The sequence below is a fragment of the Sander vitreus genome, chromosome 13 (genome assembly GCF_031162955.1).
Source record: "Sander vitreus isolate 19-12246 chromosome 13, sanVit1, whole genome shotgun sequence".
In the NCBI taxonomy this organism is placed as follows: Eukaryota; Metazoa; Chordata; class Actinopteri; order Perciformes; family Percidae; genus Sander; species Sander vitreus.
The window spans coordinates 622,203-639,846 of NC_135867.1; the positions used below are offsets into that span (position 1 = coordinate 622,203).

The 17,644-nt window shown below is 39.5% G+C and overlaps 3 protein-coding genes across 3 annotated transcripts; 2 read left to right on the forward strand and 1 right to left on the reverse strand.

Annotated features, from left to right (window-relative positions):
- Positions 1-945, forward strand: LOC144528177 (olfactory receptor 8G17-like). Its single transcript, XM_078266654.1, has one exon. It carries the CDS (start codon positions 4-6, stop codon positions 943-945), a length of 942 nt encoding a protein of 313 aa, XP_078122780.1. The 5' UTR covers positions 1-3.
- Positions 946-7,910: 6,965 nt separating this feature from the next.
- On the reverse strand, positions 7,911-8,855 carry LOC144527679 (olfactory receptor 2A12-like). Its single transcript, XM_078265887.1, has one exon. The coding sequence runs from the start codon at positions 8,853-8,855 to the stop codon at positions 7,911-7,913; it is 945 nt and encodes a 314-aa protein (XP_078122013.1).
- A 3,983-nt stretch (positions 8,856-12,838) lies between these two features.
- Positions 12,839-17,228, forward strand: LOC144528178 (olfactory receptor 5J3-like). The gene is made up of 4 exons (XM_078266655.1): positions 12,839-12,881; positions 13,895-14,082; positions 14,185-14,847; positions 17,067-17,228. Exons 1-4 carry the CDS (start codon positions 12,839-12,841, stop codon positions 17,226-17,228), a joined length of 1,056 nt encoding a protein of 351 aa, XP_078122781.1.
- The last annotated feature ends 416 nt before the right edge of the window (positions 17,229-17,644 follow it).

Genomic DNA, 17,644 nt, shown 5'->3' on the forward strand with positions numbered 1-17,644 from the left:
TTGATGGAAAACTACACCTACAACAGCTACACACTCCAACTGGAGGGGTTAATTGTTTCAAAAGAGTCTACGTACCCTGTCTTTCTCTTTTTCTTTTTCTCCTACCTGTTCATAATGATAGCAAATGTAGGTATTTCTGTTCTGGTTTTCATTGACAAAAATCTTCACCAGCCCATGTATGTCCTTTTTTGTAACCTGCCCTTAAATGATGTATTTGGAAATTGTATCATGGTGCCTCGTTTGCTTTTAGACATGTTGCGTCCTCCCTCTGAGCGCATCATCACTTATAATGAATGTGTGGTCCAAGCTTTTGCCTCAAACATGTTTGGCACCACTTCCCACACAGTGCTCATGATTATGGCCTTTGACAGATATGTGGCCATCTGCAATCCCCTGCGCTATGCTGCCATAATGACCAACAAAATGGTGATTAAGCTGACAGTTTCTGCCTGGGGAGTGGCCTTTGTGATGATTGGGATTCTGCTCGGTCTGACCATACGGCTGAACCGATGCAGGACTCTGATCCAAAACCCTTTCTGTGACAATGCCTCACTGTTTAAACTCTCCTGCGAGGATGTGTCTATTAATAATGTCTATGGCCTCGCTTTCACTGTAGTTCTGTTGACAAGTTCTATAGGCTGCATTGTTCTCACCTATACTAAGATTGCAGTAGTGTGTCTCACCAGTAATAACAAGTCTTTGAACAGTAAAGCCTTGAAGACCTGCAGCACTCATCTTTTTGCATATCTAATTATGATGTTGAGTGGAATGCTGATCATCATCCTGCATCGCTTCCCTCAGTATTCAGACTACAGAAAACTGTCTGCTATTTTGTTTCATATCATCCCTGGAAGCCTCAACCCCATTATTTATGGTTTGCAGACAAAAGAAATACAGAAATTCTTTTTCAAGTTCAGGTCCAACAAAGCTTTTCCATCATCGTAAAGAGAATTTCCAATGTTTATTTGTAAATGTATCAACACAAATAATATAACATTTGAACAAATAGTTCCCTGCTGGAACAAATAGTTCCACCACGATCTTGTGTTTGTCCCTTCTATGTATAGTATAGGCAGTTAATGACAGTTACTGTGTCGCCTTTTAGGCATTATACTGTATAGGCTTTTATTTTGTACAAGCTTTTATTTTTAAATGGTTTCATGCCTAAGGAGTTCCAGGGTCAGGGATTAGTTTCCTCTTAGTGGTTAGAGAAAGATGGTAGAATCAGCCAACGTGCTTTCGTCATCTATTGCAATCCACATCGTAAATGCTGCAGAGGCAATGTCGTAAGTTGATAATTACATTGTGTTAATTATAATGTAAATGTTAAGATGCAGATTTACAGTAAAAAGGTATTTGATGACTGTAATTAAAAACGTTTTGTTTACATATATTTACATAGGATTAAACAATTTTGTATCTTTTGTTTTTCATCAACCCATGCTGCAAATAATAACATTCTGAATTCTACAATTTTGCCATTATTTTCAAGCCAGACTTGTGTCCAGGCCATGATTTTCAATTAGCTGGTTGATAATGTAGAACTTATTTGAAAAAATGTGTCCTACATGTTTCAAATCCAGGCACGTGCACACATAGACATCAAAAGGTGTCTACTATTATTAAAGCTATAGTGCGTAGTTCTGTTGCCCCCAGGAATGAGGAATTTTAAGTAATATCAACAAAACTGTCAGCGCACCGTCCCCACCCCTCCTCCACGCAGTTGCTAGTAGCCAAGGAGAGACAGAGGATTAAAAAAACATGATGGACTCTTCAGAAGAGGCCATTATCTTCACTCGAGTTTCTGCTTGCGAAAGTCGTCGGACGCCACAACCTTCTGAACATAGTCACACTGAGAAATACAGAGAGAGAGTTGTGTGGAGCTGATAGTCTTAATTAGCTTTGTAACAACTCATTTGGCAATGGCTTGAATGTAACGGACGTTTATATCAAGAAGCGTTATTTCTTCCAAAAACACCCTTATGAATTAAAATGATTTATTGCCATTTGCAAAATAAACAAAACTATGTCCCTCTTGGTGCAGTCACTTATTCTAAATATATACTTGAAACTAGTAGAATAGAAAACATTGTGCAGAGTTTCCTTTGCTGTTTGTGATTAACCTGAGGCCTGTACTACGAAGCGAGATCAACATGTCCTGGATTTCTTTCAGTTCCCCGGCTGCACCTAACCTAACACCCGCGGTCCCGCATAAGCTGTATCACGACGCTGGTTATCAACTAGTTCAGTCAACCATCAGGGTTTCCCAATCCAGCGGCGCGCGCGTTCACATAAAAGAGGCGGTGTTTGCACAGCACGACCAATCGCAAACATCTACCAGAGCCGCATATTTTATATAAGAAGAGGAAATTATAATTCTACATAAATATGAAGAACACAGACATGGTTTTGAAGGCAAACACAATACAGTCGCCCGCCGCTACTGATGTGCACATTGGCAAAACACGGCTCAAAAATTGAGATTGTGCTTGAGACTACGTAGCCTACAGTGAATGACCTGACACTGCAAAGCAAAATAATGCACATACACCGCTCTTACCTTTTTACCGGTTGTAGAAGATAAATGATATAATACATTAACAGTAAAGCAAATGGTTCATCATTTCATCATGATGAAGGCATCGTTTAGCCTTCAAAAGTCTAACGTAATGACAGCCTTGTTATCACGAGACTATAATGTCTGTAGTATTACGGTAAAATAAAAAATGTCAGTAAAATCAGTCACAAACTTTGACAATCATGTTTATGTAAAATATACAAATGTCAGTAACATTACTGCCAAACTGTGAGAAACCATCACAAGGCTAACATTAAGGCACTTACTACAATATCAGTAACAGTAGCTGCTAACTTTGGCCATCACACGGCCAGCAGTAAGCTACTTAATACAATTTCAGTAACATTAGCTACTAACTTAGGCCATCATATAGCTAACACTAAGCTACTTAATACAATATCAGTAACATTAGCTGCTAACTTAGGCCATCTTATAGCTAACAGTAAGCTACTAAATACAATATCAATAACATTAGCTACTAACTTAGACCATCTTATAGCTAACACTAAGCTACTTAATACAATATCAGTAACATTAGCTGCTAACTTAGGCCATCATAAAGCTATTATTAAGCTACTAAAACAATATCAGTAACATTAGCTACTAACTTAGGCCATCATATAGCCAACAGTAAGCTACTTAATACAATTTCAGTAACATTAGCTACTAACTTAGGCCATCTTATAGCTAACACTAAGCTACTTAATACAATATCAGTAACGTAAGTTTCTAACTTTGGCCATCATACGGCCAACATTAAGCTACTTAATACAATATCAATAACATTAGCTACTAACTTAGGCCATCTTATAGCTAACACTAAGCTACTTAATACAATATCAGTAACATTAGCTGCTAACTTAGGCCATCATAAAGCTATTATTAAGCTACTAAAACAATATCAGTAACATTAGCTACTAACTTAGGCCATCATATAGCTAACACTAAGCTACTTAATACAATATCAGTAACGTAAGTTTCTAACTTTGGCCATCATACGGCCAACATTAAGCTACTTAATACAATTTCAGTAACAGTAGCTGCTAACTTAGGCCATCTTATAGCCAACAGTAAGCTACTTAATACAATTTCAGTAACAGTAGCTGCTAACTTAGGCCATCTTATAGCCAACAGTAAGCTACTTAATACAATATCAGTAACATTAGCTACTAACTTAAGCCATCATATAGCTAACACTAAGCTACTTAATACAATATCAGTAACATTAGCTACTAACTTAGGCCATCATAAAGCTATTATTAAGCTACTTAATACAATATCAGTAACATTAGCTACTAACTTAGGCCATCATAAAGCTATTATTAAGCTACTTAATACAATATCAGTAACAGTAGCTGCTAACTTAGGCCATCTTATAGCCAACAGTAAGCTACTTAATACAATATCAGTAACATTAGCTGCTAACTTAGGCCATCTTATAGCTAACAGTAAGCTACTTAATACAATATCAGTAACATTAGCTGCGAATTTAGGCCATCATACGGCCAACATTAAGCTACTTAATACAATATCAGTAACATTAGCTACTAACTTTGGCCATCATATAGCCAACAGTAAGCTACTAAAAACAATTTCAGTAACATTAGTTCCTAACTTTGGCCATCCCAAGGCCAACAGTAAGCTACTTAATACAATTTCAGTAACAGTAGCTGCTAACTTAGGCCATCATAAAGCTATTATTAAGCTACTTAATACAAAATCAGTAACAGTAGCTGCTAACTTAGGCCATCTTATAGCCAACAGTAAGCTACTTAATACAATATCAGTAACATTAGCTACTAACTTAGGCCATCATAAAGCTACTATTAAGATACTTAATACAATATCAGAAACATTAGCTTCTAACTTCGGCCATCATATAGCTAACAGTAAGCTACTTAATACAATATCAGTAACATTAGCTGCTAATTTTGGCCATTATAAGTCTAACATTAAGTTACATTATACAATGTCAGCAAAATTGGCTACTAATGTTAACTATTACAAGATATCATTGAGGTAAAATGATTAAATGTCAATAGCATTAGCTGCTAAACTTAACCATTACACTGTTAACCTTGGAGCTATCATACACTGTCAGTCTGCTACCATCTCAAGGCTAATATTAAGCTACATTATACAATGGCACTATCATTAGGTGCTAACTTGTTTTGGTCTGCACCTGAGTGCGCTTGCTCTGTTCACACCTGCCCAAACTTATCGCACCAAGAGGGTAAACGCTGCGGGGTTCGATTAAACCGATCTAAACAAGGCAGATGTGAAAATGTCCTTCGAAAGTGTCGTGAACAAAGCAGTACAACAATTTTAATAATGTCATAAAGTCCTTTAAAGCTAAATTAATTTAAAAGCGTCAAGTACTTGCAGTACATTACTGAGCTCTTCCAATGTGTAAGCTAACACTGTCATATTATCATACTGTCGTGTTTCTGCCAGTTTCTTTTTTTTATTTTTAGCATTATTTGCCAGACTATAGCTGATCGTTCTGCACTCATTAAACCTTCCACACACAGTTTAGTAGTTAGATTGCTAACTGTGTGGATGCTAATGTTAGCCAGCTAATTCCAATTACCACCGGTTTTAGTTGATATAAAACTATTTTTGGTTACCTGTTCAATTCCTTGCATATATAATAAATTGTATATTTAGGTTCCTTCACTTGTCTTTAAGTTATAACCACACTCATAAATTATTGCCTAATTTAGTACAAAATACTGTTATTATCCTTCACACATGCATTGTAGCTTGTTGTGAAGTTGTTTGCTTTTTAGCATTATTTGCCAGATAATCTGTTCTCTGACTGTTCTGCCCTCATTAAACCTTCCACACAACATTGAGTACTTAGAATGCTAACTGTGTGATAGCCAATGCTATCTCGCTAATTCCACTTACCACAAAAAAAGACGTTTTTAGTTGATGGAACAAGTATGTTTGGTTTGGTTAATCCTTGCTTATTTCAAAAAATAATTAGGTTCCTTCTTGGCTTTTACGTTGTAGCCCATAATTCAGACATTAGCCTAGTCTCTAATTTAGCTAACATTTTACACAATCACCCTGCTACCCTCCTTATTCTGGTAAGCTAGCAAGAATATTAACTTTTAAAACTTAGCCATAATTTGCTCGCTCCAGTGTCCAGTGAATCTTCAGTGTGCTGGTCTATTGAAAAGCCTTGAAATCAATCCACTCAGTTTACTTCATCCTGGGTATTCACTCCTCACAACTGAAAATGGCATACCTATCACAAAACAAAAAAGGCAGTTATAGCTAACGCGTTAGCAAACAATTACCTAATTTCACATCCAGCAGACATGAGGTTTTTTTTTACCTTGTGAATAAGTCACTCTTGTTTTAGCTCTGTTTGTGTCTCCAACAACTCTTGATAAGCTCATATTGCTAAAATACTTTCTTCAGCAGCTAGTCGCGAATGTTCGTGTGTGTCGTTTAATGCTGAGCAAGTAGCGTTAGCATAGTGGGCTTATTATCACTGTAAACAGCTGCATGCTGCTGCTACATGTGGGGCAGATGAAAGTGCTGAACAATACAATACATTTGACGGTAAGAAAATTCAAAACAATGAGCTAAAAGCTGCATAAAGCTGCTGGCTGATATTTCAGACTTGGATTTACGGTAAAAGAGTACTTACATGTCTTAAGGAGAGTGTAATTCTCACATTTGACCCCAACGAAGAAACTGCTCTGCTAGCAAAACCAGTTCTAACTGGTTCTGCAAGGCAGTTGTAAGAATGTTTGATATGTCAGTTTTTGGCAGCGTATTGGCAGTTTTATAACAGTGTAATAAATCAATTTAAAAAATGAGTTTTTGAAATCTTTAAACTTTTTAATTATGTGTTATTTCAATAAAGGCAAATGAAAGGTTAAACTTTTTTTTTTAAAACTGTGCCAGTGAAGGGCTTCTTTTGGATTACTACTATAAATACATTCAATGGAGATTTGTATCAGCCCTGCTAATGAAAATATAGGAGACTATATGCTATACTATCTAAGTACACTGAAGCTGTGTCCAAAATCACCCCTATTTTCCACGTGGCACGTTTGCACATTCCAGTAGCGCCAAGACCCCCGTGAGCAATCGCTGCCATTAAAGTCGGGAGCGTACCTATGTCCCCACAGCCCTATGTTCCCACAACCCTATGTTCCCACAGCCCTATGTTCCCACAGCCCTATGTTCCCACAGTCCTATGTTCCCACAGTCCTATGTTCCCACAGTCCTATGTTCCCACAGCCCTATGTTCCCACAGCCCTATGTTCCCACAGCCCTATGTTCCCACATTTCTCGGATTTTCTTTTTAAATTGGGCCCTATGTTCCCACAGTTCACACATTTATAAGGTTATTTTCCAAAATGATGTGTTCCCACATTTCTTCTTTCATAAATTTGTATCAGATTGTATCCCCCTTTCTCCCAATTTGGCAGCCAATTACACCCAACCTGTTATCCAGTAGCGATGGACTACAGATGGAATGTAACCCTAACCCTAACATACTACTACTACTAATTTTCAGAAAAATCTTAGAAATGTGGGAACATAGGGCTGTGGGACCATTGATCTGTAGGAACATTAGGGCTGTGGGACCATTGATCTGTAGGAACATAGGGCTGTGGGACCATTGATCTGTAGGAACATAGGGCTGTGGGAACATAGGGCTGACCCAAACTGGAGAGACGACGAGATTCAGGAACTCATGTCTGTATGGCCGACGCCAAAATTGTCAGAGAAATTTAAGGAACAGCAAGAGCCTTGGTTGTTTATGACCAAATTATGAATTGGCTACTTGGGCCGCGCTGTAATGTCCTTTATCCTGCACGTGCCACCCCTCGCCTAAACCAGTGTATTCCCAGAAAGTGAGAACTCAGCTGAGATGGACAATCTCATGTTGTGTGTTACATGTGTAAAATGAAAAATATGTGAAACCAGCTCAACATTACTCAACATAACACGTTCTTCCAAGGTCTTTAATTGCATAAACACAAACCTAGAGGATAGGAGTGCGTAAAATCTCACATCCATCACAAAGTGACACAACAAAGTGCACATGTAGTGTCCGCCTTTCCCTCCTTTTACATTTCATTCTTTGAATGAACAGCTTCTCGTCTGAATCAAACGCCACATGTAACATTCCTACCTTTTTTAGGGTTAATGGTTTAGGTCAATATTTGTGACTGAGGTTATCATCATAAATTGTTCACTGTTAAATTCATCAATTGTTGACTTCACATGTTACTTCACACAGCTGAAAATAAAGAAAAGAACACAATATTACAATGTTCATGTTTGAAAAAAAAACCCTCTAGATTTAAAATGATGGTATAACTCTTTTCAGGTGGAATAGTTTTGACAAACACTTGAGTATTTCTTGGGATTGCAGCCCATAGATAACAGGGTTGAGGCTGCCGGGAACAACGTAAAAGAGAATGGCTGAAATCTTCCTGTACTCTGGGAACTGGGGGAAGCGATGAAGGGCGATGGGGATCAGCCCACTGGCAAGCATGATCAGATACAGGCACAGATGAGTGCTGCAGGTCTTCAAGGCTTTACTGTTCAAAGATTTGCTGTTACTAGTCAGACAGGCTGCTGTGATTTTAGAATATGTGAGAATTATACTGCAAATAGAGGACGAGAGCAGGACGACAGTGAAAGCGAGGCCATAGACGTTATTGATGAACACATCCTCACAGGAGAGTTTAAAGAGTGAGGGATTATCACAGTAAGGGTTTGTGATCAGAGTCCTGCATCGGTTCAGCCGTATGGTCAGACCGAGCAGAATGGCCACCAAAACAAAGGACACTCCCCAGGCAGAAACTGTCAGCTTCATCACCATTTTGCCGTTCATTATCGTAGCATATCGCAGGGGATTACAGATGGCCACATATCTGTCAAAAGCCATAATCATGAGCACTGTGTGTGAGTTGGTGCCGAACAGATGTCCGGTAAAAGCTTGCATCACACACTCATAGTAGTGAATAATGCGCTCAGAGGGGGGCACCAAGATGTCTGCAACCACCCGTGGAACCAGGAGAGAGTTTCCCATGACATCATTTATCGACAGGTTACAGAAGAGGAGATACATCGGCTGATGAAGGCTTCTATCCGTCCATATCAAGATCACGATGCCCACGTTGGCAATTAAGATGAACACATAGGCCAAGAGCAGAAATAAGAAGACAGGGTACTTGTTAGTGTTGGTGACCATTAACCCCTCGAGCTGAAGAGTGAGGCTGTTGTATGTATAGTTTTCCATCTGAGCTATACAGAAATAAAACGAGAGAGAGAGAAAGAGAGAGAGAGAGAGAGGGAAATAATTAATTATATACTTTACATACTGCAATAAAACAAACTGGTAAAAATGTAACTTCTACAGCAAAAGTAAAACACACACCGCTATGAAGACAATATTCTTGAGCAATATGAAGGCGCTCTTTACCCTTTCAGTCACAACAGTAGATGGACAAAGTACTTGAAGGCTTTACATGAGTGGAAATAGTAATCCCACAATAGAAAAACACGCTATTACATGTAAAAATGTACCAAAGTAAGACTAAAACAGGTAGTAGCTCTACAGAAGTACTCAAAAGCAAAGGTAGGGAAGATCAAACTCTTGCAAAATTGTAAATTACTGATGCAGAACTAATGGTGAAATGAAAACGCAACAGCAATATCAACACTTTAGCCCCGTACTGCTACAGAAATGACTTCTCTCTACCATTGTAACCTTTACATTTAGCTGCACTAGAATCCAGTTGGCACCAGTGAAACACCAAACAGGTGAACAAAGAGATTACATATGTATTTAACGTTCATACATTTGTTTGCTCTCCCACCTTCTTATTTAAATGAGTTTACCACCCAAAGCATTTCACATGTGTGCCGTTAAAAGAGAACCCCTCAAACAAAATGTTCATTTACATGTAGATGCCTTGCAAACATAACATCCTGAAAGCCAATTCTGTCGATACGTGAAATGTGAAAAGTGCCTCATTTTAAACACCCTTCCCTGTAACAATGTAAATCAGAAAACCAACAATAACAACCTTTCTGTCCAGCACAACAGTCTTCTGGACTTCTCTAAAGGCAGTCTTTACGTTTTATAAGCATTATTTCATCTGGGAAAACCCTGATCATTACCTAAGAAGCATTACGTAATCTTCATGGGATTAATGAAAACTCAACAAGCTTGTTAGGTAGAAGTTCATTATACAGTTATTGTGTTTTGCCATCTTATAATTTTAGATGTTGGAGCACATAGACCACATACACCTTTTTCAGAAATTTGTTTCAGATTTTATCCCACTAACCCTAACCCTAAAAAATGTTGTGGGAGGATAGGGCTTAATTTGAAGGGAAATGTAGGAACACAAGACCTCATTTTGAAAACGTTCTAGAAATGTGGGAACATAGGGTTGTGGGAACATATGCCCTAATTTTCAGTGAAAAAAAAAATCTTAGAAATGTGGGAACATAGAGCTGACCCCAACAAAACGGTGGCACAGCTGGAACGCGTCACTTCCGCGCCTGGTGGTAAACACGGGTCAGGGGCTGCATCCTCCAAAGGATGTTGCCTACAAATGCAGGCCAGGCTGATCATGAGCCTCCTCTACCAATGAGACGGTTTAGCCTTCAGATAGATGTTCAATTCAAGTGCTTATAGTTAACTTCCAGAAGACTGTTGTGCTGGACAGAAAGGTTCTCATTGTTGGTTTTCTGATTTACATTGTTTACAGGGAAGGGTGTTCAAAATGAGGCACTTTTCACATTTCACGTATCGACGGAATTATCAGAGTTGGCTTTCAAGATGTTATGTTTGCAAGGCATTTACATGTAAATGAACAGTAGTGCTTGTGCACACACAGGCTTTTTAATGTGAACATGTGCCAGCCCAGGTCAGACATAGACACAATTTTGCCAACCGCACACGTAGGCCTACTCCTCACAACATAATGGGGTATCATAGTTAATATTGTAATGACTCGCACAAAGAAGCCAGAGTTCGGTTAACTTTTTTATTAGCCGAAGCACAACCTACAGGCATTGAATCACAGAGCCCCGTGTTTCGGCCGGAACTCCAAGAGACAGAACTTCCTCTACCGCTGACTATATCCCCAGGGGGTCCGCCCCCTCTCGCCAGGCTGCCAACCCTCAGCTTGCCCGGGGTTATACGTAGGTGATTGGCAGCCGGTCGCTAAAATATTCATGAATTTTCTTGGTATGTAGCCTACATATCTAAGAAATAATATTAAAAGACATTGAGTGAGTTTCGTGTGGGACCAACTTTATTTTTCAGAATTAAAGCATTCTTTTGGAAAATGCACCAACAGAACTTATGAAAAACGTTGTGAAAAGGTACTTTTCATTGCATGGCACTAAACAAATTATTTGGAACAGCTGCCACAGGCTTGAACTACAGTTATGGTAACACTGTACGGTACGGGTGCATGAATTATGAATTCATGCATGAATTATGAATTCATGCATGAATTAATTCATGTTTTGTGCATTCCTTTATATCTTATGAATCATCAGGAATTGACATGAGTTCATAGCCTCTCATTCATGACCTCATGCACATGCATGAACAACACATCAGCTAAAGCATCATTACATCACTACATCATTATGCACAAGTTGTGTTCAAATCAGAATTTGTGCAGTGATGACCACATTTCTTTGCAGAAAAATAATCATGATCATGCTCAATAAATCATAATTCATAATGATGTGCCCACGTACCTAATGCTTTAGTTGTGTTGTTCATGTATGAGGTCACAAATGACAGACTATGAACACGTCAATTCCTGATGATTCATTGGATTCTTGTCCGGCGTGTCACTGAAACGTGCGTTTTATAACCCCACCCACCATCTTTTCCTAAACCCAACTGTCTCGTTTTTCTTTTCCTAAACCCAACTGTCCTGTTCGTCTTTACCTAAACCCAAATGTCCTGTTCTTGTCCCGCGTGTCACGGAAATGTACCTTTTATAACCCCACCCACCATCTTTTCCTAAACCTAACTGCGTCAAAAGTGATGCCAATAGTCCCGACCCAGAGCATTTAGATAAAGCGCGTTTAGAAATGATGCTAAAGGAGACTTTTAGTGTCAATAACAATGCCAAAGGCATCTGACCAAGCATCTGTATTTTACGCGATGGGAGTGAGAATGTGTTTGGATTTACCCTGCAGAGATCTGAGGAGCAGTTAACCATAGTCCTCATGAATCCAGTTTAGAACGCCAACGCATAGAAAGAGGAAGGTGACGGATAGCCGGCCTAAATGAGGGACACCTGGCGGAATTTCCAGTGGCACCTGAACAATCCTGGAAATGAAACGTTGTCAACATACTCCTGCTGTCCTCCCCAAAGGACTCCCCAGGGGACATGGTCATCAGCCTTCTCGATGTCCACAAATCACATGTAGACTGGATGGGCAAACTCCCGTGACCCCTTCAGAAAGCTTGCAAGGGTGAAGAGATGGTCCACAACGAGGAAGGAATCCGCATTGCTCCTCCTGTTTTTAAGGTTCGTCACTTGGTCAAATAGACTAATTTATTGTCATTTATTTTTTTTACCATTTATTTACTCTGAAACTTTGAGGAATCTCAAAGTTGAGACTTAGACCAACTGGTGCTGTCCAACTTGTGCCACTACTACAACTATTCACAATTAAAAACACACACACACACACATGCCGCACTAGCAATTAAAGTAATAGCTTCGATAGTTAATCTTTAATTAGGAGATTAAAACAGAGGCACAGTTATTACCTTAGCAACAAGGATAATTATGTTTCTTTTCAGGGGCTTGTTTAAAACCACAGAGGTAACTTAAAATAGGTCCCTTTGGTATTCTTTGCTATCCTGTGTACAATGTATGTTTTTAATGAATGGGATCTGATGTCACTTTGTGTAATTAATGGTGTTTGCACTCACCAAAATCTCCATTATATTTAGAAAAAATGTCAGTTGCTCTTGAAAAGGCAGAAAGTAGACTTGGATGAAGTTCTGCTTACATCTGACTAAACCTGACGGAGCAGCGCAACATCCTCAGGTACGATGATGATATCTTACTTATGAACCATGTCCAGGTGTTTTAAAAAGGAAAATAGGAAGATGTACTGTTTTGAGCTTGTGCACAGATGAAGTCACATACGAAGCTTTTCATTTTTGCAGTGTAGTTATTCTGCACTTGTTGTCTCTTGACAGCGATCTTGTTCTCTGTCTGCTGAGGAGAGATGGAGCTTTTGCCGTTTGATATTTCACCTAAAAGCCCCAGAGGTCTGTAAACGTTTGTGCTTTTCATAATGTGTTGCTCATTGTGTGATATACTGTTGTGATGATGTCCAGTGCAATCAAACTTCACAGTGTTGTCATCATATATTCAAAAGTTACAGAAATATTTTAGAAAAGAATAGAAAATAAATGTAATTTCATAGAAGATGATGTGGTGGTGTAATCATGTTAGAGTTGCAAAGATGCAAAGAGTTAAAGTCTGAATTTGTTATCCCTTGAAAGCAGATCTTGTTCAGGGCTTCTGTTTAATTGTTTGTCAATGACTGAAGGCAATAACACATTATTTTCACTCGCAACTTCATTAGAAAAATGATTACCTGCACTTATCGTACAATGTCGGAGCTGTAAACTACATTTATGTGTCTTATTTGTTTATTTAATACGGTAAATAAGTGATTCTGAAATGTACGCAGCATGTTTGAGGTGTTAGATCTTAAAACCTACTTAACATGAGAGTGAAAGAAGCATCTAAACCTTCAGATTTTGTGATGAATTGACATCAATTCATGCTGGCTTTCATACAGATGTCCTACAGACCGTGAGACTTTGTCATATACGGATCAGTTTTGTTGACATTGTATATCTGAACTATCCCTTCAACCAAGAGCTCAGATTGCCTAAACAGAACAGTGCAAGTATTTAATCATGCTTCAGCTGCTAGTGGGTATTATAGGAAAACAAATAGATACTTTCATTGCAAATGTTTGCTTATTATTTTGATAACATGTGGTGGTAATAATGTACTCCAGATATGTAACAGAAATAATCAATAGGACACAGAGGTAAATGTTGAGCAACTGGTTAACTATATGAATGTATTTGATATTTTTTATGAATGTGTTTATTGGCCTGGTGTTTTTATATTTAGTGCGACTCAATCTATTTCTACATCTGTATGAATAATGGTGATGGAAATATGAACTATAACACCCCTCTGTCTTCTGGTTTCCAATTGGTTATTAATCACTTATGCCTTTCTTTCATCACTCTGTCTCCAGATTCACACCCTCTTCTGTCGACCAATCACAGATCCAGCTTTGTCAACGGCACTTGGGAGCCTGATGGCGTCACTTTCTTCATCATTCAGGGCTTCGCCGGCCTTGGCGAGAAAAAGATTATCATTTTTGTCATCCTGCTTCTGGGTTACATCACCATCTTGGGAGGAAACAGCATGATCATTTTTGTGGTACAAAAACAAAGCCTTGTATCTAGTTATGGCAATTTCTTCAGTGTTCTAAAATGTAATTATTTGGTTAATAATCGCCGCCAATGTTTTTTTCTCATGCAGGCATTGACTGATCCAAAGCTCAACACTCCCATGTATTTCTTCCTTTACAACCTCGCCTTTGTGGACATCGTCTACACCACCATCACCATCCCCAAAATGCTCTCCGGCCTCCTGACAGATGTGAATACCATTTCCATACTGGCCTGCTTCCTTCAGATGCATTTCTTCTTTAAGCTAGCAGTTACCGAATATGCCATCCTGACTGTCATGGCGTACGACCGCTACGTGGCCATCTGCAACCCTCTGCACTACACTGCTGTCATGACTCGGACCGTCCGGCTGCTCCTCATCGCAGGAGCCTGGTGCTTCGGCACCTTCTGCACCCTGCCAGCCACCTCTATGACCTGGCAGCGGTCTTACTGCGGCCCAAATGTAGTAATACATGCCTGGTGCGACCTGTCATCTGTACGGCGGCTGGTCTGCGGTGACACCAAGATAGATAACATTGTATCCATTTCCTTTGCCATAGTGGCGCTACTGAGTACAGGAGTCCTCATCCTTACCTCCTATATCCTGATTGGTATTTCTATATCGAGGATGGGTGTCGCTCAGAGGCTGAAGGCCTTCAGGACGTGTGCCGCCCACCTGACTGTGGTATCCATCTCTTACACCTCGGCCTCGTTTGTATACATCTCCTACCGGGTGGGAAACTTTTCACCAGAGGTATGAGGTACCTTTTGCCTTTGTTTTAGTACATGTCTCACATACATGACATTTAAATTCATGTATTCAGCATTAGTACTTTAAACAAGACTAACAAGGAGCTTGAAGGATCATTTTATATCTTTGGGGCTGCAGCTTGAGAAACTCAACTTTAGTTCCACTAATTCGTTATGTTTTCGCACGCCCTTTCAAAAAAAGTAGTCAAAAAATGTTTGCATTTCAGAACCTTAGGAAATGGTCAGCGGCCGACAAGAACACACACGCCTATTAACTCGATAATAAAGCTGTAAAGTATCTTTCAACTCAGGACAGCGCCACTTCTACAGATACAGATAGGATTGGAGATGAAAAGTTTAACTGACACGTAACCGCGATCAGCTTCGTGGGAAATTAAGAATCAATGCCACCTGTCTAGTAGCCTAGGCCGAAACAAAAACTCTCTGCACTGGTGGTGGATGTCGATGCACTTGCATCATTAGGTTTTTCTTTTTTTTCTCTTTTAGTCTCACTCTGACTACCTAATGCACATGCATGCACTGTATAGTGGGGGGATGGAAGGGGGTCACTGAAGAGGCGTTCTCATCCGAGAGACGCTGTGATTGGTGGATAGGATATGGAACAGGGGACTGACAGCGACATAACCAATCACACTATGACAGATGCTTACTTAGCACCAACTGCAATGTTTCATTTTAAATGAATGGAGCCTACTGGCAGTCTGGCACTGGGTGCTCAGTATTTTCCGTGGGTGCTCTGGAGCTCGAGCACCCGAGTATCGGCGCCTATGGTTCCACTTACTTTGTGTCTTCAAAGATTTGAAAGCCTGTTGCCTTAATTAGCAGATGAAGTTGCTGAGTTTTCATGAAGATATTTTCGTTCTTAATTATGTGACCTACATTTTTTGGAATTTCTGTTACATTATATGTATATATTGTACCACAGTTTGTTGCCATGAAAACAGACCAAATATCAGATGGCAAATTGCTATTTCAGTGACTTTACCACTTTGATCAGACTGAAATATTTCAGCAATTATTGGATGGATTGCCATGAAATTTGGTTCAGATATCCAGGGTATCCTAATAATGTTGATGATCCCTGACTTCTCCACCATGTGTTTGGCATTTCTGGTTTTGAGTAAAAATCTCAATAACCATTTTATAGATTGTCATGAATCTACATGAATGGTTTCGACATTCATGTTCCCCTCAGGATTGTAATAACTTCCTCTAACTTTTCATCTGGCGCCATCAAATCATTTAAATTTTTTGCAGATCTTGTTGTTTTGGTCATTTTTCCTGGAAATGTGTGCTTCTATCATAAAAGTAAGTAGTCTACATAGATAAATAGTTTCTACCATTTAGTGCAGTTATGAACGATATGGATTAAAGATTTGTAGCTGTGTTTTAGTTTTTACAATAGTGTAGTGATGTGAAATATTATAGGGAGACTGCACAGGGTGTTTATTTTGACAATTGCTCTAGCCATGCCACTTCCTCTCCTTTGCAACGGCCAGTGATTCCATTTAAAAAGACCTAGATGGTATTTGTAGCAGAGCAGAATGTGGAACCACAAGAATGTCTTGGGAGGCTGCGAAGAACACGGTGCAGAGATGCCTGTTGGAATTTAGGGTCCATTATTCTTAGAGCAGTAGCTCTGAGGGTTATGCAAATAAAGAAGTAATTTAGTCATGAAACCTCTGGAGAGCATGAATGTTTCAAGTACATTTCATGTCTCTTAGACTGTAAAACTAGTTTACCTACGGGTACCAATAAAGTAACCCTACCTAATGTCAATATGGCCAGAAGTTGTTGAGACATTGGTTTCCAATAACAGGTAGCCATTCTTATGCCCCCCTGCCAGCAGGAAATACATATTAGATAGAGGACAAATCAGAAAATCACCAAAACTTTAGAACTGATCCTCTGGTAACCACGAATATTCACAGGGAATTGCTCTGGAATCTGATCATTTGGCTTTCAAAATAACCTTTCAACCAAGTCGGTGATTGATGGGGCATTTTGTGAAATGGTCAGGAGGTCACCAAACATATTATCACTCAAGTAGATACATTGTTTTTTGGAGACCATGAATGTCTGTAGCAAATATTTTTGGAAAACCTGAAATGGTCATGAATGCTCCCAAATTGCCAAATATCCTCAGTGAAGCTTGTATGTGTTCAAAAAAGTTTGTTTTAACTATATCTAATTTTGTTTTAGGAACGTATCATTGTGTCTGTGCTGTTCTCCGCTCTGACTCCTTTCCTAAACCCGATGATCTACAGTCTGAGGAACAAGGAGCTTCAAGAGTCCATCAGGAGGACTCTGTGGAGGTTCAAAACTGCTGCTGTGTTACCCAAAAAGGACTTGTCCCTTTGCTAACCCAACGAAAAAAGAAAAAAGGCAACTGAAAAACCATGGGTCTTAAAGGTGCTGTAGGTTGGATTGCGAAGATCCAGGACTTTAAATTATTTTAACTTCGACAACTTCTCAGTCCCTCCCCCCTTTCTGCTAAAGGCCAAAACAGTCTCCTAAGCCCCTCCCCCCACAAGGGAGAATAAATGTGTGTGCATGAGCAGTGATTGACACGCAGTTAGACACCCCCCCTGGCCCTGATTGGTGCATCTGAACAGTTAGACACTCCCCCTGGCCCTGATTGGTGCATCTGAACAGTTAGACACCCCCCCTGGCCCTGATTGGTGCATCTGAACAGTTAGACACTCCCCCTGGCCCTGATTGGTGCATCTGAACAGTTAGACACCCCCCCTGGCCCTGATTGGTGCATCTGAACAGTTAGA